Here is a 23,086-nt window from a genome sequence, read left to right as displayed (position 1 = left end):
TACTTTTAATCAACAGGTAGCGTTAACAGTTTGTAATTTAGTTGGATGAAGGTATTTCTGTTATAGATAAGACAGTACTTGCAAGTTTGGTATTCTCTATTTTTTTAAAGAAAGTACAGTGTGTGAAAGCAAGAAAAACTATATAACATGGAATGTACCATTTTAATTCCCACTCCTTATGGTAAGGAGAAGAACTACTTAGTCATCTCCTGTTCACAGAATTGGTTGCATATTTAATGAGAAAGTAGAAGTCTTAATGGGAGGAGAAAGAGAGAGCCTTTGAAAATGGCTTGTCCAATTCCCTCTGATGTCCAGACTAAGCTAGTCATTTTGGTAGTCTAAAACTATCCCTGTGGAACTGCTATCCAAGTTACCACTCAACATTTGACTTCTTACCACAGTACTGCAACAGCCGTCACTTCCCCAGGGCTCACCTGTTACAGGGAGTGTGTTTAATTCATCAGTGAAATGGTTGCCTTAATATCTAGCAAATACCTAAACAACTGGGGTTGTTCAGCCTAAAGAAAAGGAGTCTCAGGAGAGTCTTTATTGCACTCTACAATTACCTTAAAGGAGGCTATACTGAAGTGAGGACTGGACTTTTCTCCCAAGCACCAAGTGATAAGATGAGGGGAAATGGCCTCAAGCTGCGCCAAGGAAGGTTTAGGTTGGATATTGGGAGAAATTTCTGTAGTAACTTCTCAGTTTCATATCTGCACTGAGAAGCGTGTTTGCCTGTGAACTTGGCCAGCCTATTAGGAATGAGTTCACATTTAAAAGGGAGAATTCTGCTGTGGCAGAAAAGCAATATTAGAGCATGCTCGAGAGGTGGGGTTTTCTGTGTTTTTGTAATTATCCTGTATGATCCCTAAAAGTCACTGAGGAAAAACAGATACAACCTGTTAGGAAAATGCTCCTTCTGTATGTTACCCTTAATGTAGGAGGCACTGTCAAGCTGCCCGGTGCTGGAGAGGGAATTGGTTGTGCTCTAAGGAACTTCTTTATCTTTTTTATTTGAGAATGGCTCAGGATTTGAGGTCAAACCACCTTTCAGTCTCACTGAAGAGCTTTGAGAAATATGTTTGGGTTTTTGGGTGATACCTGTCTATTTTGCTTAAAAACAACATGTGAAGGAGAGAAGTGATTAAATAAAGGCTTTCCTGTTGTAATTGAAGTGTGACAGTGAAATCTGATAGTCTGACTTGATCCTTCATCCACTTCTCTCTCTCCTTTTAGCTTCAGGAAACCATTTTTAGAAATGTTTGGAGACGTGCAAACCGTAACAGGTCTTTGCAGAAGGTCTAACTGGGGCGTATGGGGAAGAGGAGGAGGGGCAGGCAGGTGTCTGTGCATAGAAAAAACAGTTGCATGTATGTGTTGATACATATGTTGATAAAATTTTGCTCTTCATTACACAGTACCTGTCACACTTTCTTCCTGACAAAATGAGCTGCGGCTTCAAAGGTTATTCTTGATAATTTTACCTTGTGTTTCTGTTGTCCAGAACTGCTTTGATGATGGCTTGTGAAGCTGGTAACCTTAACATGGTGGAAGCATTCCTTAAGAAAGGTGCAGATGTCAGTTTAGTGGATGTCTTTGGGCAGAATGCTTTGCATTACTCCAAAATCTCTGAGAATGCAGGGATCCAGAATCTCCTATCGTCAAAGTTATCTCAGGATGTGGGTACGTAAGAGATGCTGATATGCTGTTTGTCACTTTTTGTTTTGGCTATGTTTATGTTCAGTAATGAACAAATTTACTTTTTAAATTAACCTGAAAAATTTTAAAAGCTATCTTCAAGGTGGTCTGGCTGAAGCTTTTCAAAACAGGAAAATGTGGTATTTGCTGTATATGGTAATATCAAATGTGAGATAAAATATTCAGCAGGGCAAACAGGTGTTCTGGAGAAAGAAAAGGTAAGCTGATGTAACAGCGTAGTGAAGGCTTGCGTAGAATTTGAACTAGATCCTCTCCTTATTATGTGAAAGACTATGTTTAGCTCCTCAGTAGAGGGATTCAGAAGGAACTAATGCAGACAGGACTTTGTGGTCAAGCTAAAAAAGATTTTTGAAGTAGGAAGTTAATGTAAAAGAATGGTGAGAGGCTACAGTAGAAGCAGAATTGTCACTATCCTTTGAATTTTATATCAATACGAAACGAAAAAAAAAGCAGTAGAGAGGTTGTATTTAAATGGAATTTTGAATTTTAAGTATATTGCTCAGATTTCAAACAGGAGTTCAAAAAAGAAACAGCATTTATGGTCCAGGAAGTAGAGCTGAGAGAAGGGTTAGGCAAATAACTTTTTCCTTGATCGTTGTTCTTAATTCCACTTTTTTTTTTGCTTCACAGATACAAAATCACCGACTAAATCAAAGCAGGTATTTATCCTTTTGATTTTAAAAATACTCAGGCTTTAAAGGCTTGTAGCTCATGGGAAAAATAGTAACTGCCGTGACTAGTAGCAGTAGATGTGACTAGTAGCTAGTAGTCACTGTGAGATGCATATCTTATAACTGCTCTATAATGTGAAAAGTTTTTGTTGCTTATTTAAGGAATGTGTTTCAGGAACATCAGTTTTGGGTTTACCTTCTCTCTGACGTAGCTGCCAGATTTCTCAGTGAGAAAAGGAAGGGAAGATGCATGTGCATGCGCACGTGTGCCGGGAAGATATTCCACCATTCTCATGTATTGCAGGTGCTTTGCTGGACTCTGGTCTCTTCAAACTGTATAGAAAATGATCTAGAAAAGTTTTCTGTTTCCAGAACATCTATCTGAAGGTTTTTCCTGGTTGCACCTTACCGGTGACCCCTATCTGTGAGACTCTTATCAGATTTAGGCAATTAAATTAGTTTCTTACATTCTGTATTTAGTATCATGCTATCTTGGAGTGCAAGTATCTTGTAGATTTGCTGGTGGCTGGAGATTAGAAGAGGGTGCTATGTATTGGTTCATTCTTTCTCTGAGTGGAGAAGTTGGGTTTTTCAGGGAGTTCAGGCAGAAGCTGATGGAGAGGAAACGTAGCTGTTAAGAGTGGTGTGACTGGAATATGAATGAATGGAAGTTGATGGAGAGGAAAGATGGTAGCTGTTAAGAATGGCATGACTGGACTGTGAATGAATTTCTGGAAGTATTCAAGATCACTAGTGCTAAACTTGTTGTCAGCTTCTGCTTTTTCACTAAATCTCGTTTGTTTTCACTGAAGCATGGATTACAAGGGAACATATTCTTATTGTCAGGCATGTTTAATATCTTTGTGTTATCAGAGATGTAGTCTTTACATAGAAAAAAAAAGGAACTGCATGAGCTGCTAAGGTTGATATTAATGTGGGAAAATATATATGTATATATATATTTGTGAAACAACTTGCTCGGACTTTACTAACCAAACTAACAAACCTACCTTCTCTGGCTGGTGAAACTTTCAGCATGATCAAGGCTCTAAATTAAGTTCAGAAAGAAGTGGAACTCCAAAAAAACGCAAAGCCCCACCTCCTCCTATCAGTCCTGTTCAGGTAAAGAAAAGACCAATCTTGAGATACTTTTAGGGGATGAAGAGCATTTTGACCATTATGTGAATTATGTGGGCTGAATTTGAGCTGTCACTCCTACTTTATATGCCTGTCATATTATGAGTGCTTTTCCTGACATTAAGATGACACCATGAAAATACACATTGGTTAGTTTAACTAAGAAAATTGCTTGAAATATATCATGGTTTAAGATACAGTAGTACAAATTTTACTGTGTAGGTGCTTTTTCCATCTAAAATTGAAGGTTTCCTTGTTTTGCAGACTTCCTTAAGTAAATTATATGTATTTTAAATCTACATATGTATGTACACATTATTATATGCATATATGCATATGATAGTAAAACACTTAAATAGATTTGTATAGTACCAAAATACAGTTTAACATGTTTAATGTTAAACAGAAAAGTAATCTGTACAACAAGCACACTGCAAATGTGATACTGGCTCAAAAGAGCACTGAATAATTAAATTTGCTCTTTGAAATTAACCCAGAGTTGTGACTTACGTTAGTGCAAGGAAAAGTGCTCGCATGTGTTTGTGTCTATATACGGCACATGTTGGAGGATTAGTTATATGTACGCACATGTATACATACATATACTTATTTATATATAATCTTTTACAGCTTAGTGATTTGTCCTCTCCACGCTCATCAACTTCAACTCCCATGACGGGAAAAGGACAGGCTTTCTTTGCTGACCAGGTATGCAAGATGTCAAAGTTTTCTGTTCTTACTAAGTATGGGGGAAGAACGTGTAATACCATAGCAATTTATTTTGCTGACTGCAGAATCTCCTGTGAATTAATTAGCTGCATTTTAAGAATAAAAAGGAATCCAAATCTATTTCAATGTAATTTACAAAGCAGATGTGGATTGCTTTAATGTTTAATGAACATCTAAATAGAATTAGTCATAAACTAGTCAGTATGTAGGAATATGGTTGTGAAAGTAAGTATTAATGGTGTGAGAACTCATTAGCTAATACCAGTGAAATACATGGGATTGTATTGCAAAAAGTAGTGAGCCTGTCACCAAAAGACATCAGGCAAATACTTGAGCATGTTCTGTCTCATATTTATCTTATGGTATTGAAGATTTCTTTTTAAGTACACCACAATATATTGCAGCGATTTATCACAGGGGCTGCAGCTTTTCCAAACTATCTGTGGGATAGTAGCCCAAATTACATTAACATTTAATGAGAACTAGGCAATATAATTCCTGTCCTGGCACATGCTACAATTAAAAAAAAAAAAAAAAGTTTTGCCAGGTTTCATCCAACAAGGTCTATGCTATTTATATTTATCTTCTGTGAGCTGTCCAACTTTACATCTGCTTTCTGTGAAAGTGTTTTTTAAATTTTTTTCTCATGTCTCAGCAGGAAGAATTCAGCTCCTTGCTTCGAGATAATAAAGACAGACTGAGTGACAGCACAACAGGTATACAATAAAGTTTAATACTTATTTTCTTATTTGGTTAGGTCTTTTAGGTGTTGTGAAAAGTCAGTCTGGTCAGATGTGCTCTGTGTCTTTCCACTTAGAATGTGAGCCACAATAAGTATTGGGAATAACGTTATGTAATTTCACTACCAGCTCCCACCTGCTTCTGTTGGGTGACTTAACACATTTTTGGGGAAACAGCTCTAGGAATTGTTCACTTGTTCACTGCACTTAATAGTCATGAAAACAAAGTGTTTAATTTGGAAAGCAAAATAACTAGCTAGCTGTGGGATCAGTTCAACTTCTGAAAGTTTTTGAATCTTTTTTTCCTCCAAAGGTGCTGATAGTTTATTGGACGTGAGTTCTGAAACTGAACAGCAAGATCTACTTATGCTGATGCAAGCAAAAATTGCTTCTTTGACATTACACAATAAGGAGCTACAGGACAAATTACAGGTGGTGTATTTTGTGCTGTTCTAGTGCTCTGTTAACCTCTTAGTAGAACAAAGAGCTGCTTACCAATTTAAAGAGATGTTCTGTAAATATAAAGAGCTTGTGGTGCTCATCATTGAAGCACTCTGCCCCCAAAGGATTAAAATTAGTGTTTTGATCCTTTCCCCATGAATTACTGAATATCTTTGCTTACTATGATAGTTGCATTCTAAAATATGCTGTTAACAGTTGTGTTAGCAGATCTGATTTTAATTTACTTAGCTTTGATTTATTAGCTTTGATTATTAGCATATGGAGATCAACAGACTTTCAGAGGAGCTTGGCACTTGCTGCCTTCTGTCGCTGTAGATGATTAAATGGGACCAGTTGGGTTTTGAGATGAAACCTAACGGTTTCTTCCATGGTGCTTTAATTGCCCATCTTTGTAGGATGTGGCAAGGGTTGCTTCCTTTTTCTTATATATGTTGTTTTAAATAAATGTATTTGTTTTTATCATGCATTTGTTTGGGTTTCTTTTTGCACAGGAAAGAACACCTAAGGAAGTGGATTCTGCCATAGATTCTTATCATTCAACCCAAACGGAGTTTGATCAAGCAGTAGATAGACAAAATGAGTTCTTAGCTCAGGAGCTGAAGCCTACATTAAAAGCCACCCAAATTCAAGAAAACTCGGCAAGCCCTAGTGAAGTAAAAATAAAGTACCTCCAGGAAGACTTAAAGGATGTGCAGAGGAAATTAGAAAATTCCGAAGCCAAAAGAAAGCACTTAGAAGCTCAGTTCCAGTCTAGAGTTCCAGAAGCAGATCGCTTAAATAACATAGATATTTCAGAAAATGGCTCTGATCTTAATCTGAAGTTCCAAGAAACTCAAAACAGGTATGAGGAAACTGTGAAAGATGTTTTGAATGTACAGAGGCAGATGAAAATGGGTCTCGTTTCTTCTGAAAGTGAAGAAACCAGTTCTGAGCTGGGTAGGTTGAAGGTGACATGTGAAGAAGTTGAAGTGCTTAAGCAAGAATTGAAGAAAGCATTGGAGGAAAGTGAAAGACAAAAAGAGAAAGTGAGAGAGCTCCAGAAAAAGTTTGAAGAAAGAGAGCAGAATGTGGCAAGCAAATTGTCTGTGGAAGAATGTGAGGAAATAAGGAACTCGTATTGTTCAGTTATTGATAATATTAATCAGGAGAAGGCACTGTTGATTGAGAGGTACAAAGAAGGGCAAGAGGAAATTAAAAGGCTACAGGACAAGCTGACAAATCAGACACAGTTAGAGTCTAGTGCTGAGTCTGAAGAAATGAAAGATGCAATGCACAGAATGATAGATGAGCTCAACAGACAACTTAGTGAATTGTCACAATTGTACAAGGAGGCACAAATAGAGCTTGAAGATTACAGGAAGAGAAAAACTCTGGATGATATCGCTGTGGACTACATTCCTAGAGATGAACATGAGAAGCTGATGCAGGTAACAAATTCTTTGAAATACAAAGCAGAGAATGAATTATCAGAAATGAAATCCCAGTACACAAAAGTATTAGATGAAGCAGAAGAACTAAAGCAACTGTTAGACACTCAGAAACAAAACTCTTTGCCAATTACTGAACACCATCAGGTGATGAATGTACTCCGAAGTACTGTAAAGGAAATGGAGGAGGAAATAAATGAGCTCAAAGGACTGCTTACCAACAAGGAAAGTGAAGTAAGAAACCTACAAAAGGAATTATTGGAAGAAAAAGCTGCAATTAATGAAGCAATGGTACCCAAGGCTACGTATGAAAAACTCCAGTCTTCATTAGAGGGTGAAGTTAGTGCTTTGTCATCCAAACTGAAGGATGTAATCAAAGAGAAGGAAAATGTGTCCTTAGATGTTATGCAGCTGAGAAATGAAATTTTGCATTTGAAAGAAGAGAAAGAAGGCATGCATACTCTGCTTGAAGCAAAGGAACAGGAGGTGACTGGTCTTCACCAAAAGTACCATCAAGCTCAAGAAGATTTACTTGAAATGAAAAGATACTCTGAAAGCACATCAAAACTAGAAGAGGACAAAGATAAAAAGGTTAGTGATTCACTGCCGTGGAGGAAGTATTACATGAGTTCAGACTACAGAACATATTGGAAGGTGCATAAGTGACCTTAAACCCCAGTTGGTGTAAGGTGTCACAGAGCGGAGTAACATTTGAGTTCATGTGGCCATCTGAAAATTCAGATGCCAAAGTACTGTCTCACAGATCTTAATGTCAAAGGAGTTTTTATTCAGCGTTTTTGACTTTAGTTATCTTCCTCTCTGGTGGAGGTAAGCATCTTTCTGTTCACCTCTAAGTTCTGTTCAGGTTAGGTTCAGCCTGAATTGAGCAAATTCAAAGTGGAATTTACAGCAGGAAGAGGTTCATGAGGAGACAAAGAAACATCAGGATCAGGAAACAGCAGACATTCACTATTCTGAGTTTACTGTATCATCTCAGCCTCAGCGTGACAGCTATTTTTCCTGTGCAATTATGTCTGTCACAATTTCTTTATAAAAAGCTATGCATTTTGCTTAGTGTGAATAGCTGGCCTGTTTGGTATGTTTCGGTCTTGTGTTAAGAAGCAGCATCTGCGAAGGTGGTAAATACAGTCTTTGTTCGTAAATATTACTCCTTCAGAGCCAGGAATGCACTTTGAATGACTGCTGGGATTGCGGTAGAGAAGCATTGTAACCCTTCGCTTACATGACATCTCTGTTTGTCCATTGAGTTTTCATCTAGTTTTCTGCCACTTCTTAATATAAGTCACAAATACTTATTTGTATAGGATGAGACCCATGGGAATATAGTATGCCTTGCAGCTTTTCATGAAAACCTATTTTTTACCTTCCTAGATCAGTGAAATGTCCAAGGAGGTCAGCAAATTAAAAGAAGCATTGAACAGCCTTTCTCAGCTTTCCTACTCAACCAGTGCCCCCAAAAGACAAAGCCAACAGCTGGAGGCATTACAACAACAAGTGAAGCAGTTGCAAAACCAACTGACTGTAAGTAGATAATCATAAATAATAGTTCATAAACCCACCATTATTCCCAGTTCTCCAAAAGCATGTGTGGCGTTCTTAACTCAGCCTTATTTAAAATGGAGTACAGTCAATAAGTACAAGAAAGAATTTTCATACAGAAATTTTGTAATGCTCTGAAACATGTAGGAATCCTCAAGTCACTTCAGATTTCTTTTTCCAGAAATAGTCTAACTAAAGAAAACTATTTTTCTGCATATATTTCTTCAGATCAGTAATGGATCAAAATTTCTGCACTTGTAGTGGAATGTAGTGACCAGACCTGCTGCTGAGACCCTGATTTGTGAAAAATCTGGTCAGTGTGCAGCGGACTAACGCTGTGTTTTCTCAGGAACATGTATTAAAAGATGAAATATTTTTGTTATTTTAAGCCAAAAGAAACTTGACTTTTTGGAAGAAAATAGTCACTGAAAGTGTGAAGTTTCAAATCAAGCAAGTCCATCTGTTTACAGGGATTGCAGTTCATTTTCTGAAATTCCGAACTGCTTAAAGACTTTTTAAAATTGTACTTGTTTGTGTGTGAGAGGCTCAGTCTTCTAAGTCAGGTTGAGCCATAATTACTATTTCCAAAAGCTTGCTTGTCCAAAGGAGCATTTTCACTCACTTTAGAGAGGGTGAAGAGAAGGTACTTCCCACCAGAGATTCATTTGTAGAGAGCTCTGGAATAATATTTGAAAGGAAAATTCCCAGCCTGACACACTAAATGCCTTAACTGTTGTCTATTGTCCTATCATCCCCAGCAGACAGATGTAGGAGTTAATATGCACATGAGCCAGAAAAATTCCCTTGCAGTGAGAAGAAATAAATAGGTAGATAGTTGAACACCATGTCCTGTCAGTGTGAAGGCTTGTGGGTGTTTCCTATCCCAGTCCACCAAATTCGTAAGGAGCCTTCATCTCTCATAGCTCAAGGGTCAGCCAAAGTAGTGCAAAGATATGCAACAAATTAGAAGATGCATAGGACTTAAAACAGGAGAGAAGCATTCTTTCCTTCTCTTACACTGGCTTTCCTGGCAGCTTCATGTTTATTTGGAAAGATGGCTTCTGGGATGTGGCATTCTGATCACAAAAAAGGTGTTTGACTTTCCTTGTTTGAATGTATAGTAATTAACTGAGAATTTCATAGATTAAGACCTTTGTAAGCATCTCCTTCACCAGAAAGGTGTTTACTGACAGATGGGTTACTGCAATCAAGTGGTTGATTTGCAATCAATTGCAGTCAAGGGTTGATTTGTCAGAATATTGTCGGCTTTCCTCGGTCACTTCTGGTTTCTGATAAACTTAGAAGCAGAGTATGTGCTTGTTCCATGTCTTTGCAGCTCAGCACTTCTTGCAACCAATATCATCTCACCATTTATTTTTTTTTACAAAGTTCGCTAGAATTACAGCATTTCTGTGGACTAAGTTTCCCAGCAAATTATGTTTTAGATAGCTAGCAGCACAGTCCTGTGTCTGAGCTAGTTTTCCACCTGTGCATTAGATTATCACTTGTAATTTCACAGACCTCCATACGTCTAGGTGGGGAGTTCTGAATTCCACAGTTCTGAATACTCTGTGACTTTCTGCTTAACTATTTTCTAGGAAACAAAGAAACAGCATCAGGAAATTGTGTCAGTTTACCGGATGCATCTTCTCTACGCTGTGCAGGTATGGTTAGATATTACTCATTACATAGTGTTGGTGTTTTAATGGAAGATGTTTTTGCTGCAGATTTATTCAGAACATTGCAGGTTGTATTGAACACACAATACCTGAAAGATGTGACGGTTTAAGCACAAATTTAACACTGCTTTCTTTTGGAAAATTGGAATAATTCTTATATCTTAAAAATAGTTTGTAAACTTTTTCAAGGAGTTGGGAAATGCTTGAATTCAATCACGTTTTCTTCTTTCTCCCCTTGTCTAGGGTCAAATGGATGAAGATGTCCAGAAGGTGCTTAAACAAATTTTATCAATGTGCAAAAGCCAATCGCAGAAAAAGTAAACCAACAAAAAAAAAGCAAAACTCCCTATTTTCATTAATCCTGTTGTGGGTGTTTATCTAGATTTGCCTTAAAATAAGATTTAAAACAGGCAATTTGCTGCTTTTTTGTTGTTGTGCTGTTTGTGAGGTGGATTTTATTTGTCTGTCTCTACCACTTTCCATGTGCATAGACATGTGCAGTAACTAAACACATGCCTGCTTTTCATAGCCAAAATGCAAGTATGTTCTTCAGACTTTTTACTTAGGCCACTATGTGTCATGTTTACCCTGAAACTGCTTTCTAGCTTCCTCCCAGAGGGAGATTAATATGGAGGCAAGCACTCATGTCACCTGGGTAAAGGTGAAATTCTCTATGTCTCCTTTACCGGTGTATAAGCTGCATATTGTTATTGGGGATAGGCTTAAATGCTTGATGTTGTAGCACTCAGATTCAAGACATTTTGCCATACGCACTCTTTGGCAGAGCAGAAGCGAGCCTTGCAGCAGTGAGCAGAAGTAGGTATTTATGGTAAGCCAGAACGTCAAACAGCTATACTTCTTAACTTAGTTTTATTTTAGATTAGCACACCATACTGTAGCTGTCCCAACCCATCCAATGCACTGAGTACACAAAAATCATACCATGCTTCATAGTTTCCTTGAACTGCCTGCTAGTGGAATGAAACTATTTCAAAAGGTAAAGTAATTAGTCTATTGAAGTTCTGTACAAAGCAGTACAGAAAGGTCTGTAGAAACAACTCATTATGATAGGTTTAGCTATCTATGCAAGTGTTGGCCATGAAGCTCAGGAACAAAACCAGAACATATACTTTAGACAAGGGATTCTAGTGAACACAGGATGTTTACAGTGAATGTCAATGCCTCATATTTCCTAACCTCACTTTTGTAAAGATCTTCTCTTCAGTATATTTTTATTGGCCCTCTAATGAATTTTTTTTGTAACTAAACCATTTTTCTACGTAATGTTTGCATTAAGCTTATTAACAAATATTTTTAGGTAATCGTGTTTTAGAGAGTTCCTTTCTATACCCCCAAGTATTCAGTAATAGTGAAGCATAGAGAAGTGTTCTCAGTTTGAAAAAGATCTGTACGGAATAATAGACCTGTCCATTGGTGTGGTCCAGAGCAGTGAAGTGTAAAATACAATTTAGCCTGCTGTTTCAACAAATGTAGAAATGAGAGGTAGAGAAGAGCAAATGTGTCAAAAATTTCTACATGTTTTTTCTAGAGGCCAGGGGCATCAAGAAAGCCTTTGTCAGCACTTTTAAATTTAGAAGTCAAATAAAAATGACTAATGAATGATGTATGGTTTATTATGAAGCTATGGAAGAATTCTTCTAAGCACACACTACACTTGAGGGTACAACCATTTGAACTAGCTTGCAGCTTCACTATGATATTTGTCTTATTTCTGGTAGTAGATATGTCTCTAATAGAGAAATCTCCAGAGCTATATAATCTGAAGTTTATATAGAGTCATAATATGACAAGAGTCAGCAGTGCCTGAGGCTGACTGGACTCATAGTGCACTTATTGGATAATTCCTAACCCTGGCAAAGCTAAAATGGATTTTAAAAACAAATAAAACATTCTTTTGCATCAGTTAGACCTTGGTGTTACTTTTCTTGGGTGGTTTAACTAATGCCTGCTAATTTTGGACAGTATTTTATAGTTAGATGATTTTGAAAATGCTCCAAAGAAATGTGAAAAGAATTTTGCTGCAGCACTTCAGAATGAACAACAAGATTTTAAGCATGCCAATGCTGCAAAGTATAAAACTTGATGAACCATTTTGTAAGTTGCCTGATGGATTTAGTCTTCTACTTTGTTTTGGTTTGTATATTTATTACAACTATCTTTGTGGAATATTGAAAATTATACACTACAGCATAGCAAGTTTCTTTATATGTAATTTACCAGAAGTTTCCTTATGCAGCAAAATAAACTATTTCCAATTTTTTCATCTTGGTTCTCTTTGTGTCTTCAGTTACTTTTTATGCCAAGGGAAATCTTGCCACACTCAACTGCTTTAATGTAGTACAAATGTGTTCTATACTCCATGTTCAGATACCTGTCAGATGTACAGGTAGAACTGAATCTACACCAAACCCAGTGCAACCAGTTTGGTAGATTATGCCTTGTGTTGGATTGATATGTTGAGCTATTTCTCCCATGGGTGTCCTGCTAGAAGTAATATGGGTCTCCCACTCACCACTGGATGTATTCCAACTAAGTTTAAAATGACCTTAGACCAGTATTAGAGGTGGGCTAAGTCCCACAATTTCTCAAAACTGTGGTTCTTTATCACTTAGCACTTCACTCCGTATACAGAACTACAGTGAAAGTGTATTTGTGTGTGTGTATATATATATTTGGATATGTATACATCTCTTTAAACTTAACAGTGTTGACTATGTAAGTATTGTCTTTTTATCATCTCTGTCTCTTGAGTTTTATTGGAGGAACTAGTTTTTCAATACCTTATTTGCTAAGTACATCTTTTGACCTCAGTGCAGACCACATACATGACAGGAATTGCACCTCTTTTGGTTACGTCCAAAAGAGGTCAAGTAGCTCTCTAGACTTCTGCAGAAAATTTCTGTAACTTACTCAGTACTGGGTTTCCTTTGAACAAGGGTGCTGACAAACTGGTATGCAGAGTCTGTGTGAGGTCAGATCATCTGGCAGGGCAGATTTGAGTAATTTCACGTTGTGGATTAATGATTTTTTTGCTAATAGTTGCTGCTGGATTAGTAAAGTCACAAAATAGCTCTTTTGTGCCATCCATTGCAAGCAGTGGACCTCCTGACTGGGAACTCCCATCTGAATTGCCATTTGTTTTCCTTGTGGATGGCTGGATGCCAGATCTGTTGCATAACACTTTTTTTTTAGGGTCAGACCCATGGTGTGACAGTCCTCCTGCCTTTTGCCTCCTAGATTGGTTGCTGCCACACTTGCATAAAAGTGCTTCCTGGGCATCACTGGTCTGGTTGTTAATTATTTCTGCTCTTCTGCCTGGACGGTCATGACAGCAGGGGTCCCCTCCTGGGCAGCACTTTAAAAGCTCATTTCTTCTTCTCTGAGGCTTTCTCCACTCTGATGCCAACTTTCATCCGAGCAGAAGGCAGATGTTGAAGGCAGAAGCAATCTGCCCTTTTAAACGTGGCAGTGACCCATGCGCTGTGGGGAGGAAGCTCTGACTTGAGCTGTGTGGTCAGGCCTTGCGGCACAGGGCCGGTCCTGGTGGTTTTGGCCTTGTGGTTTTGGCCCTCTGTGGAGCTGGGACCTGGGCCTGCTGCTGGATGTCTCGGGGATCCAGGCTTCAAAGCAGCAGCTGTGCTGTAGGTCATGATGCTTTGTGATGAGGAATGTCATGGAAAAGCTCCTGGAGCTGTGTGTTAGGTCTTAAGGGGGGGGGGGGGGTTGCAAAGTAGCGGCATAGATGGATGTGATGTAACCCAGCAAAAATTCTGCAGGCACAAGCGTTTAACCCAGCATATTTTTCCAAACAAATAGGAACTGGTGCAAGGCTTTTAGGCCAGATCAGTGGCTTAAATCCTCTATGCACTGTGGTTTTGATCTGCCACAGAGAGCACTAAAAGTGCTCTCAATTTAATGTCAAGCCACTGTTCAAGAACTTGAGTACTTTGAAAACTTCACTGATAGTGAAGTTCAGAGAACTTCACTGATAGTAACACTGTCTTGTTCTCCAAACACAGGTCAGCGGTTGTACTTGTGGGTGCAAGCCAACTCTCAGCAAAAATGTTTCACAGAAGTGAATTATCCAAGTGGTTTTTCTATCCATGTTTCTTCCTCCCCCGTTTGGGTCCTTCACTGGTCCTTTTGAAAGCAAGTAAGAGATACCAAATACAGACTAGAACCGTACTTTTTCTTCTCAGGGTAGTAACAAATTAATTCCTGTTGTATTAACAACCATTCTCATAATCTTAGAATTACATACAGAGGTAAACTGCAGGTGAAGTTAATTCAAAGCTGTGATTTAAGAAGTTTCTCCTTATTTGAGGAGGCCCAAGGTACGATTTTTGTAACTGCAGAAGGCTACTGCAGGCAGACCCTGTTGCTGGCAAGAAAGGGGAGTGTTTTGCTCAATGCCTCTGAGTGTTGAATCCTCCCAAGTTACGATAGCATGTCACAAAACGTTTTCTAAGAAAAACGACAGCCTCTGTCTCATGATGGATCCAGTGATGGGATCCTGGGACAACGTGTGGCCAACGTAAGGTTTTGCCACTTTGCAGAAGCTGTACAGGTTTGTGTTTTTAGTCCTGAGTATGCCACATCCTGAATCCCAGTGGTGGCTTCAGGAGGGTCTGTTGGTGATGCAGCCTGTATTTCCTGAGGCATTTTAAGGCAACACATCTACCCTGTTTACAAGCCTTTGGCTGCTCTCAAGGTTAACACAGGTATTTACATAATCATCACTTTTTCAGTGTTTGATTTTAAAAGCCTGCTTGAACGCTGCTCTGTCCAGATTCACAGCGTTGGCCCTCCTCGTGCATTTTCCAACAGCCTGAAATGCTCAGACGGTTGGTAATGGGGCCTCCTACCAGCAGCTGGAGATTGGAAACAGGCACAGCCCGCTGACATCATCCCCGCCAGGAGCTCGGGGCCGGCGCCTGGCTGCTCGGAGCGGGGCCGTGGGCTGGTACCCTGTGCTCAGCAGCCCTCGGAGGCGAGCATCGCCTGAGTCTGTAGGCAAATGTGCTCCTCTGCAAGGCTGCTTGCTCCATTGTGGCTGCTCTGCACTTTGAAGGTAACCGAAGTGCTCCCTGGTGATGGTTGGGCTTGCAGCTGGAGCGCTCTTCCTGCACGTCCTGTCCTAAAGAAGAGAATGCCTCGCACCCAGCTGCATATGCCAAAGCCCCGTCCAAAAATGTTTGGATGCCTTTGCTTCTCCGTAAGCACTTTGCTGCCCACCAGGAGGTATCCCTGAAAGAAGAGGCTGGGGAGCAAGGGGATGACTGGATTAAGCTGCTTTTTCCAGGCAGAAAAAGAGTTGGGGAGGGACAGAAAGCTAAAGCAGCCTTTCATTTTCAGGTGAAAATGCTGTGGGGATTGAGGGCACAGAGCACAGAAGTCTGGGCTGCCCTTGTTCCTAGAAGTAGCTCCTCCAGGTTTTCACACTCAGCAGTGCAGCTCCCAAAGGAGCAACACTGTGCTCAGCAGCTGGGTGGGGGCAACGTCTGGCCAGATGTCGCAGAGCTGGGCCCAACACAGCTGTGCGGATGCTGCGGAGCCATGTGCCGCCTTGAAGGTCGTGGTGTGGGGGAGTTAGCAGGGCTGCTGCCTCCCTGGGGAGGGCAGCATGTGCCCCTACTTTGTCCCCTGCACCGCGTGCGAGGTGGCTTCAGGAGCAGGCCGTGGAAGCCCTGCACTGCAGGACAGTGGCTGTGTGGCATCTGCAGTGGTTTTAAGCTTGATGCTGTTCTGCTGGCAAGGGTCAGCACTTCCTCTGCAGATGCTTTGGCTAATGCATCTCTGGCAGCGTGTTCCCTTGCAAATACAAGTGTAATTAAAGCCCTGCGTGATTGCCCTGTCTGGGCTATAACACTGGAGGGGATGGCACACAGCTGCCATATGGGTCCCTCTCCAGCAGCTCTCCTTGGTGGCTCAGCGCCGCTGCTCAGGACCGCAGCTGCTGAGTGCCCCGGTTCTAAGTCACAGCCTGGGTGCCCCTGGGGACCACAGCTGTGATGCAGCCTTGGCTTCCCCTCTGCCATGGCTTCATCGAGGATCTTCCCGCTGGCACCTTGCCCAGGCTGTACAGTAGCTGAGGCTGCAGCCTGGCACAGTGCATCTCATCCCTGCAGCAACAGGACGTGGCCTTGGTCACAAATCCTACCCCAGGGGGGAAGGGGCCTCCAACCACCCCAGGGCAGCCGGCCAGGGTCCAGCCTTCCCCAGAGGCTGTGCTGCTCCCTCGGGGACACCGGGGCATCCCTGGAGCTCAGCTGCTTGCAGGGGACCTCAGTGCTCATCAGTGCCACAAGCAGGTGATAGTGTGGGGGTGCCCCCATCTCCTCCAGGACCTGTTTCATGCCTCATGCCTCCAACTACCTGCAGGCAGCATTTGAGAGAGCGAGCTCCCTGCATTGAGGCAAACGGCTGCAAAACCACAGGGAGAAGAAATGTGTTCTTGGTGGTTGATCAGGCTATACCTATACAAATGTCGGGAATAGTCTTTGATGTTGAAAGGAGACCATCCCTACCATTAGATTATTTGGGATGGTCCATGGCATGGTTTTGGCCCAGGCCAACCAGTGGTTCCTGCAGATAACTGCCAGGCACAACTCTGGATCAGCCTGTTCCCTTCTGAAGGTGGCCCAGCATTTTGCAAGGTGAGCTTCCAGCAGTGCAAACCCCAACTGTCCGTGCCTGGAAGCATCTGCATGGGCAGGCACAGCCTGGACCAGGGCCTTCAGCATGGCCCTGTGGGGTTCAAGGGAACAGCTTTGAACCTAAACACTTGCTCCTCTGGTTTTGGAACTGCACAGAGGTGTGTACAAATCTTAGAAGTCTGTCTCCTCTGCCATCAGTCTGCTTTCCAAGCAGGCAGAGGCAGTGCAATTTGGTGCTGCTGCAAAAACTCCACCGTTACTGTCTTATCAAATCAATCACTGCACTGTATTTACAGGGTAAAATCTGCATATGTACAATTATATGTTATCTAATCATGTAAATACAGGGTTCATTTTGATGCCTCCAGTTTTCTGCTGGCTTGCTCATTTTTGGTCAAGCCCACAGTCTCAGCTGGAAAGAGTAGGAGGCTGCAAAATTCTGCAGTGAGAGCTTTACTCTCCCCTTTCACCAGCCTCAAAGCAGGAAACTGGAAAGCCCAGCACCCCCTCCAGGCCTGTCAGTAAAAGCCAGCCTCCAACAAAACTGGAGCCTCTCAGGAGCTGATCCTCTGCAGGGCTTTTGCCAGGATCATCTGTGGGGCTGGCTCTGGAAGCTGGCGCAGGTGCTCGCCTGCAGCTCTCTGGTTACCTTCAGGTCCATGTGTCATGGTCCTGGGGAACTGCATGAAAAACACTTGAAAAAATCCCTAAACTGGCTTTGTTAATGGGGTCCTGCAAAAAAGTGTTGTAGGATGAGGAGGCGAGTACAAGTGACTTGCATACATCTGTTTACAGAGCCCTTGAAGTGGGAGATTGGCAGAAGTCACCGACGGGTGGCCACGCTTCCTTGGGGAAAGAGAGCTTTAGTCTGAGTAATTGCTACCTGGTATCAGGTCTTGTCGTACAGTAGGTCTTTGAGAGAAGACGTAGACACTGAAACTCAGCCACGACCTCAGCGTCTACATCTGAAGAAAATTTTGAAGGAAGTGTAATCTGTAACCCAAACACAGGTGTGCTTGCTGAGTCATCTGGCAGAGGAGACGGTGTGTGTGCTGCCTTTCTCCCAGAGCTGTACGTTCCTACAAATGAGCAAACTAAAATTAGGCTGAGCCAGGACCCCATATCTCTTCTGGGAGAGACGGCTTGCGAGGCATTGCATTTCCCCGAGTTAGTCAGAGGGATGGTGAGGAAATGCAGTGCTGATAAGGAAGGAGCAGCAGAAAAATCCTGTTGTCAGCACGCACTGTGTCTCCATTTTTTTTGTTGTAAGCATTTCAGTATCAATAGGGGATGGTGCCAAAGTGGGACTTGACTGGGTCTAAAACAAATTCAAACTGTACCCTCATGCATGCTCTAGGGTTATATGGCAGCAAACCATATAGTGGGTATCTGTGTGGATTTTTATGCTTTAGAGACCACATGTATCCTCTCCCAGGTCTGCAGCATGCTGACTCAGCCAAATGCATCCTTACGGGGACGGAGTCACTGCCAGCATCTGTGGAGGAGAAGGGGGAAAAATCTGGGTCCCTGGTGACTCCTTGCTTCGCTGGGGATGCAGCACATCTGGCACAGAGCAAATACCCTTGTGTTCGAAAGCACTTTTCTCCTAATGTACCTATTACAAAAGGCTTCACAGACGCACGTTAATGGTGCATAACGTCGTTTCACGTTTCTCCCATCCAGGCAGTGACATCCTTTTGCAGTGAGTGGGACGGCCTTGTGACAGCGAATGTAGAAGCGAATGTAGAGCTGGAGGACACCGACCACCTGGCTCAGCCAGGGAGGCGCTTCCAGAGCGTTTCTCAGCCAAGCACGGGTGCTGAGCCTCCTGCGCGGGCAGGGAGGCGAGGAACAGCCCGTGGGACGGAGGAGAGCAGGCAGGGTCAGCTCATGCCCTCTGCTGGCCAAAAACCTCCTGAGAAACCTTGCTCCCGGCTCTGCTCTCAGGCACAGCACCCTAAACAAAGCCTCCCTGCTGCCTTCAGGCACCCACGGAGTGGGCTGGGGCTGCCCGTCTTTTGGGGCATTTGCTTTGTCAAAGAAGTAAAGAGCAGAAATTAAGACTTTTTTCCAATGGCTAAATATTTCCAGAAAGTTAGGACCAAGCTGTAGGTGCCACAAGATGGAAAGATCTGTGCCAAAGCTGTGCCTTTGTTTCCCCAGCCCTGTGGATCTCTGTGCAGGCTCTGGCCCCAAAATGACCCCACCCATGAAGCCCACACCACGTTCAGCCCAAAAGCACTGACCTGGATGTTTGCACCTTGTGGAGTCAGGAACAGCAGCAACATGTGAGAGAAATGGTCTTGTTTAACCAAAAACTGATCACGATGAACAGCTGAAGTGAGTGTTCAAAAAGAGCACATTTGAGCAGCCCAGTGCCAGTGCTCGCAGTAAAATGCGGCCAATTTTCAAGGAGCTTCTGGTGTCCCACTCTTTTTCCAGATCTCCTCTGCAACAAAACAAGCTGGAAGCCATGATGCTGGCCTGGGAAAGTGCAGCCGATGCCGTGGTTTCACCCAAAGGAAAGGCACCACCTGAACTCCAGCATCTATGCAGGACCTTGTCCAAACTGAACAGCCTAAGGAAAAACATGGGAGCACTCTGAGTTACTTGCTACAGGTAAGAAAGATTTTGGCAATCTCATCAACTGGTAGACTATGTTAAAGTAACTTACGCAGATACACCAATGCATAGGAAGATTTAGGCCACTCTGAGTCAAGGACCTTGGGACATTTGTATTTGAAATCTGTTTCTGGACCTTCTGAGTGATAAAAACAGCGCTTGGTTTTTCAAGTACTCATGAAGCAAAAATTCCAGTGGGGCTAGAAATCCAGCTTGAAAATAGTCAGCATATATTCAACCCTCAGGGTGTATTTTTAAAACTAAAACATCTTGTTTATGTGTTTTGGAGAGGTAAAGTCTGAATGTAGATGAGACATATAATATCAAACAGCAGGAGATAAGCTGATCTCCTGTTCTTCTTTTGTCCAGGAAAATGTCATCATGCTTGCTTATGTGGGCAGTCCTTCACCTGTGTGTTTTGGTGAGGGGCCACCCCAAGACCCATTGCTCCATTTCAGGCTCGTTCCTTGCACTTCATGCTGCCCACAGTGGGCAATTCTGGCCCTGCCACAAAAAAAAAAAAAAAAAAAAACAACACTCCAAAGACAACAGAGGCAGCAAAATCTTTGATTTGATTTCCTGGGAGATGAAACCCCATCTCTTCACGTTCATAAAGCACAAAGGTTCATTGTGGCATCCTTTTGTTCTCGCATGGCTGCTCCTGATTCCTGAGGTCAGCACTGGTGAGGAGAAGGCTTGTTCTGGGAGAAATGGGGTTGGATGGAAGTCATCACTGCGCACTTCTCCTGGAGGTTGCTGAACGTGCTTTACAGAGAGCCTCGGTGCCTTTCAAGTGACACTGGGTGCAGATAATTCACAGGCTCTTGGCACTTCTGAGGGATTCAGCAAAGGGCCAGTCTGGCTGGGGAAAAATCAGGTAAGGACAGATATTTGCTTAGAGTTTTTTCTGCAAATCTGAATGCTGGCACGAGCTGCTCACTGGCTGCAAGTGACTCCAGCCCAGTAAGGGATGAGAGAGAGACACGCAACGCAATGGTAACATTTTTGGTTGTCCCGATTAATGGTGCTGAACTGATGCCAGATATATTTTTAGGAAAGGGCAACATCCCCATGGGGTTTTGGTAGAATGAATTTATATTCCAAACAGCAATTACAATATAAAAACATATGTAAATATATATATTTATATGCATATGTTGCTTCTTTTTAGTATCTTTACATTTGTGCTTCAAAATCCTTGACGTGCTTGTCCAAGTACCAGACATGTCCTGTACACAGATGACTTGGCATTTGTATGTCTGATGTCAAGCAAGGCATTTCCTAAGAGGTGACCTGCCTCACAGAGGTTCCGGTTTCTGACGGTGTAGGAAAAGGGGAACTTTTCCTGGAATTGTTTGTTGTATGAATTGTTTGTTGTGACAAAAGTTCCTCATGCCTGGGAATGACGATGAGTACTGAAGTGCATTAGGCACGCACCAGGCAAGCCTCTGAAAAATCATTCTAAAAAATGATATGTTTTTATAAATTTAGCATATTTGCAGATAACCTGAGTTGCAGCTTTCTCTGTCTAGCAGGCCTGCACTCTGCTGAAAGACTTCCTGAAAGGTAAAGCAGCTGTCATGAGGACATCAGTGAGCAAGTGGTTCAATGTGACCATACAATGGGCAGTATCTGTCTAGCAGATAGAAAAACGGGATAAATTTATAACCTATTCAGTAGGGTAGCTGTAATACTGCACTTCACCTTTTCTGGTTTTTGTTTTGTTTTGTGTTAATTACCTCTCTGAAGTTTAAAGGAATACACACAGTGCTCTGGGCTGTTGCATCAAAACTGGCTGTGTTAAAGGTAGTTCAGCTCTTTCTATGCTACTGTCAGGTGTATTTCTCCTTGGAGGCTTGAACAGAATGACATTCACCTCTCTTGGATATTCATGCATCCTTCTCACGGTGTATTAACTCCGCAGATCAGAGCTTTGTGGCACTTGATTACATTTCCCTACAATGCTCACTCCTTTGCAGAGCCCTTACAATTTGATCTAGCTGTGCTAATACACTGCCACATTAGTTGTTAGAGCCTGACAAGAGTGAGAAGTAGAGCAGAAAGATGCTGCAGCAGTCTGCAATGGAACCTTGCTTCCATTTCTACCTAAGCAGCCCTGTTCTCCCTCAAAGATTAATTCATATAAAAATGGGTTTCTGTCTCCAGAAGATGATATCAAGTTTCTATTTTGTAATGACTTTTTTTATTTATTTTTAATAATTCCATATTTATTCAGTTTAATGTTAGCGGTCCATCAGCAAAAGTACAGCTCAGTGCTATTATTCTTTATGCACACTCTACATATTTCTGTCAGTAATGCCCACCTGCTGGATTCCTAGGGCTTTACAAGCTGCTACAAGATGCTCAAAATAGCCACCTACAGAAATTAGCTCGTGCCTCATATCAACTTTTCCAGCTACTCCACTAACATCATCAATGACCTTTCTAGTCAATAATACAATAATATAATTTCCTGATAAATCCATACATAACTAAATAATGGATTATTTCCCACGACTAACAGAGGTATAGAACTCAATTCCTTTCTGGTGATTTTGTGTTCAACAGTCCTTACAGAACCAAATGGTGGTGGATGGGCACCAACCTTTTTATTTTACTGTAGTTGAAGTCAGAGATGTAATAGATGCCATCACAGGTGCTTCTTAAAACCCTTCCTTGCCTTGCTTGCACAGCAATTTCTTCTCGTTACCCAGACTTCTTGTTTTTCCCTACCTAGAAGTATATCCATAAAAGCATTTGTGTACAAGCATCTCCCCACCTCTGTGAATCTAGGGCCTGAGTTGGTCCTGAGGGCTACAAACCAAAGTTTTGCAAAGATTTTGCATGTCTGTAATAGCAGTTATTTATGAAATGGAACAGCTAGCTTTTGGTATTTTGATGTGTTTTAACTTCTCAAGATATTATTTCCATGATCACTGTTGGTAATTACAGAAGAAATTCTTAAAAGTACTATTTTAAGAAGTAATACAGTACATCTGTAGTCAATTATGTAAAAGTACAGATGTTAAGCCACAGCAATGTCCTTGAACACAATACAAGGAACTTCAATACTCTAAAATAAATCACATTGAGAAAAATCATATGTTCAGTTTCATTTTTATCCTGACATCCATAGATTATAGAGATCATCCTTAACAGTCAGTAGTCAGGCATCATATTAATAATTCCCAATGAGGCCATAATACTAATTCTTTTCATTGAAGAAATTGAGATGCTAGGTCAGAATGAAGTTTACCTATACTGAATACTTCAGTTTGAAAAACAAACAAACAGTAAATAAAAGGAATTTAGAACATTTTTAGTTATCTTTATCAGTCTTCTAGTTTAAAGATTTGTAATTATTTTTAAAATATAAATGTATTTCACTAAATGGATGATCTGCACAGAAGACCATGAAAGTGTACAGCTAAATGGATTGCTGACATAAGTAAGAGGTGAAGAATCACAGAATCATAGAATATCCCGAGTTGGAAGGGACCCATAAGGATCATCAAGTCCAACTCCTGGCACCACACAGGTCTACCCAAAAGTTTAGACCATGTGACTAAGTGCACAGCCCAATCTCTTCTTAAATTCAGACAGGCTTGGTGCAGTGACTACTTCCCTGGGGAGCCTGTTCCAGTGTGCGACCACCCTCTCGGT

The 23,086-nt window shown here is 41.5% G+C and overlaps 1 protein-coding gene across 6 annotated transcripts in view; it reads left to right on the top strand.

Moving 5' to 3' along the window:
* The window catches only part of RAI14 (retinoic acid induced 14), an 86,306-nt gene extending 73,898 nt beyond the window's left edge, over positions 1 to 12,408 (top strand). For 3 of the 6 annotated variants that reach the window (XM_083818524.1, XM_083818526.1, XM_083818525.1), the window contains exons 9-18: positions 1,505 to 1,683; positions 2,350 to 2,378; positions 3,426 to 3,512; positions 4,158 to 4,235; positions 4,912 to 4,972; positions 5,310 to 5,428; positions 5,950 to 7,476; positions 8,278 to 8,427; positions 10,044 to 10,109; positions 10,368 to 12,408. In XM_083818524.1, coding sequence (XP_083674650.1) covers positions 1,505 to 1,683; positions 2,350 to 2,378; positions 3,426 to 3,512; positions 4,158 to 4,235; positions 4,912 to 4,972; positions 5,310 to 5,428; positions 5,950 to 7,476; positions 8,278 to 8,427; positions 10,044 to 10,109; positions 10,368 to 10,445 — 2,374 coding nt within the window. In that variant the 3' untranslated portion in view covers positions 10,446 to 12,408. The remainder of the gene's footprint in view (positions 1 to 1,504; positions 1,684 to 2,349; positions 2,379 to 3,425; positions 3,513 to 4,157; positions 4,236 to 4,911; positions 4,973 to 5,309; positions 5,429 to 5,949; positions 7,477 to 8,277; positions 8,428 to 10,043; positions 10,110 to 10,367) is intronic. The other 3 variants (XM_083818527.1, XM_083818529.1, XM_083818528.1) reach the window with 3 other exon arrangements.
* The last annotated feature ends 10,678 nt before the right edge of the window (positions 12,409 to 23,086 follow it).

Source organism: Anser anser (assembly GCF_964211835.1).
Source record: "Anser anser genome assembly, chromosome: Z".
Lineage (NCBI taxonomy): Eukaryota > Metazoa > Chordata > Aves > Anseriformes > Anatidae > Anser > Anser anser.
Note: the sequence above shows the minus strand (reverse complement) of the source record. Positions and strands in the feature narration are given on the sequence as shown.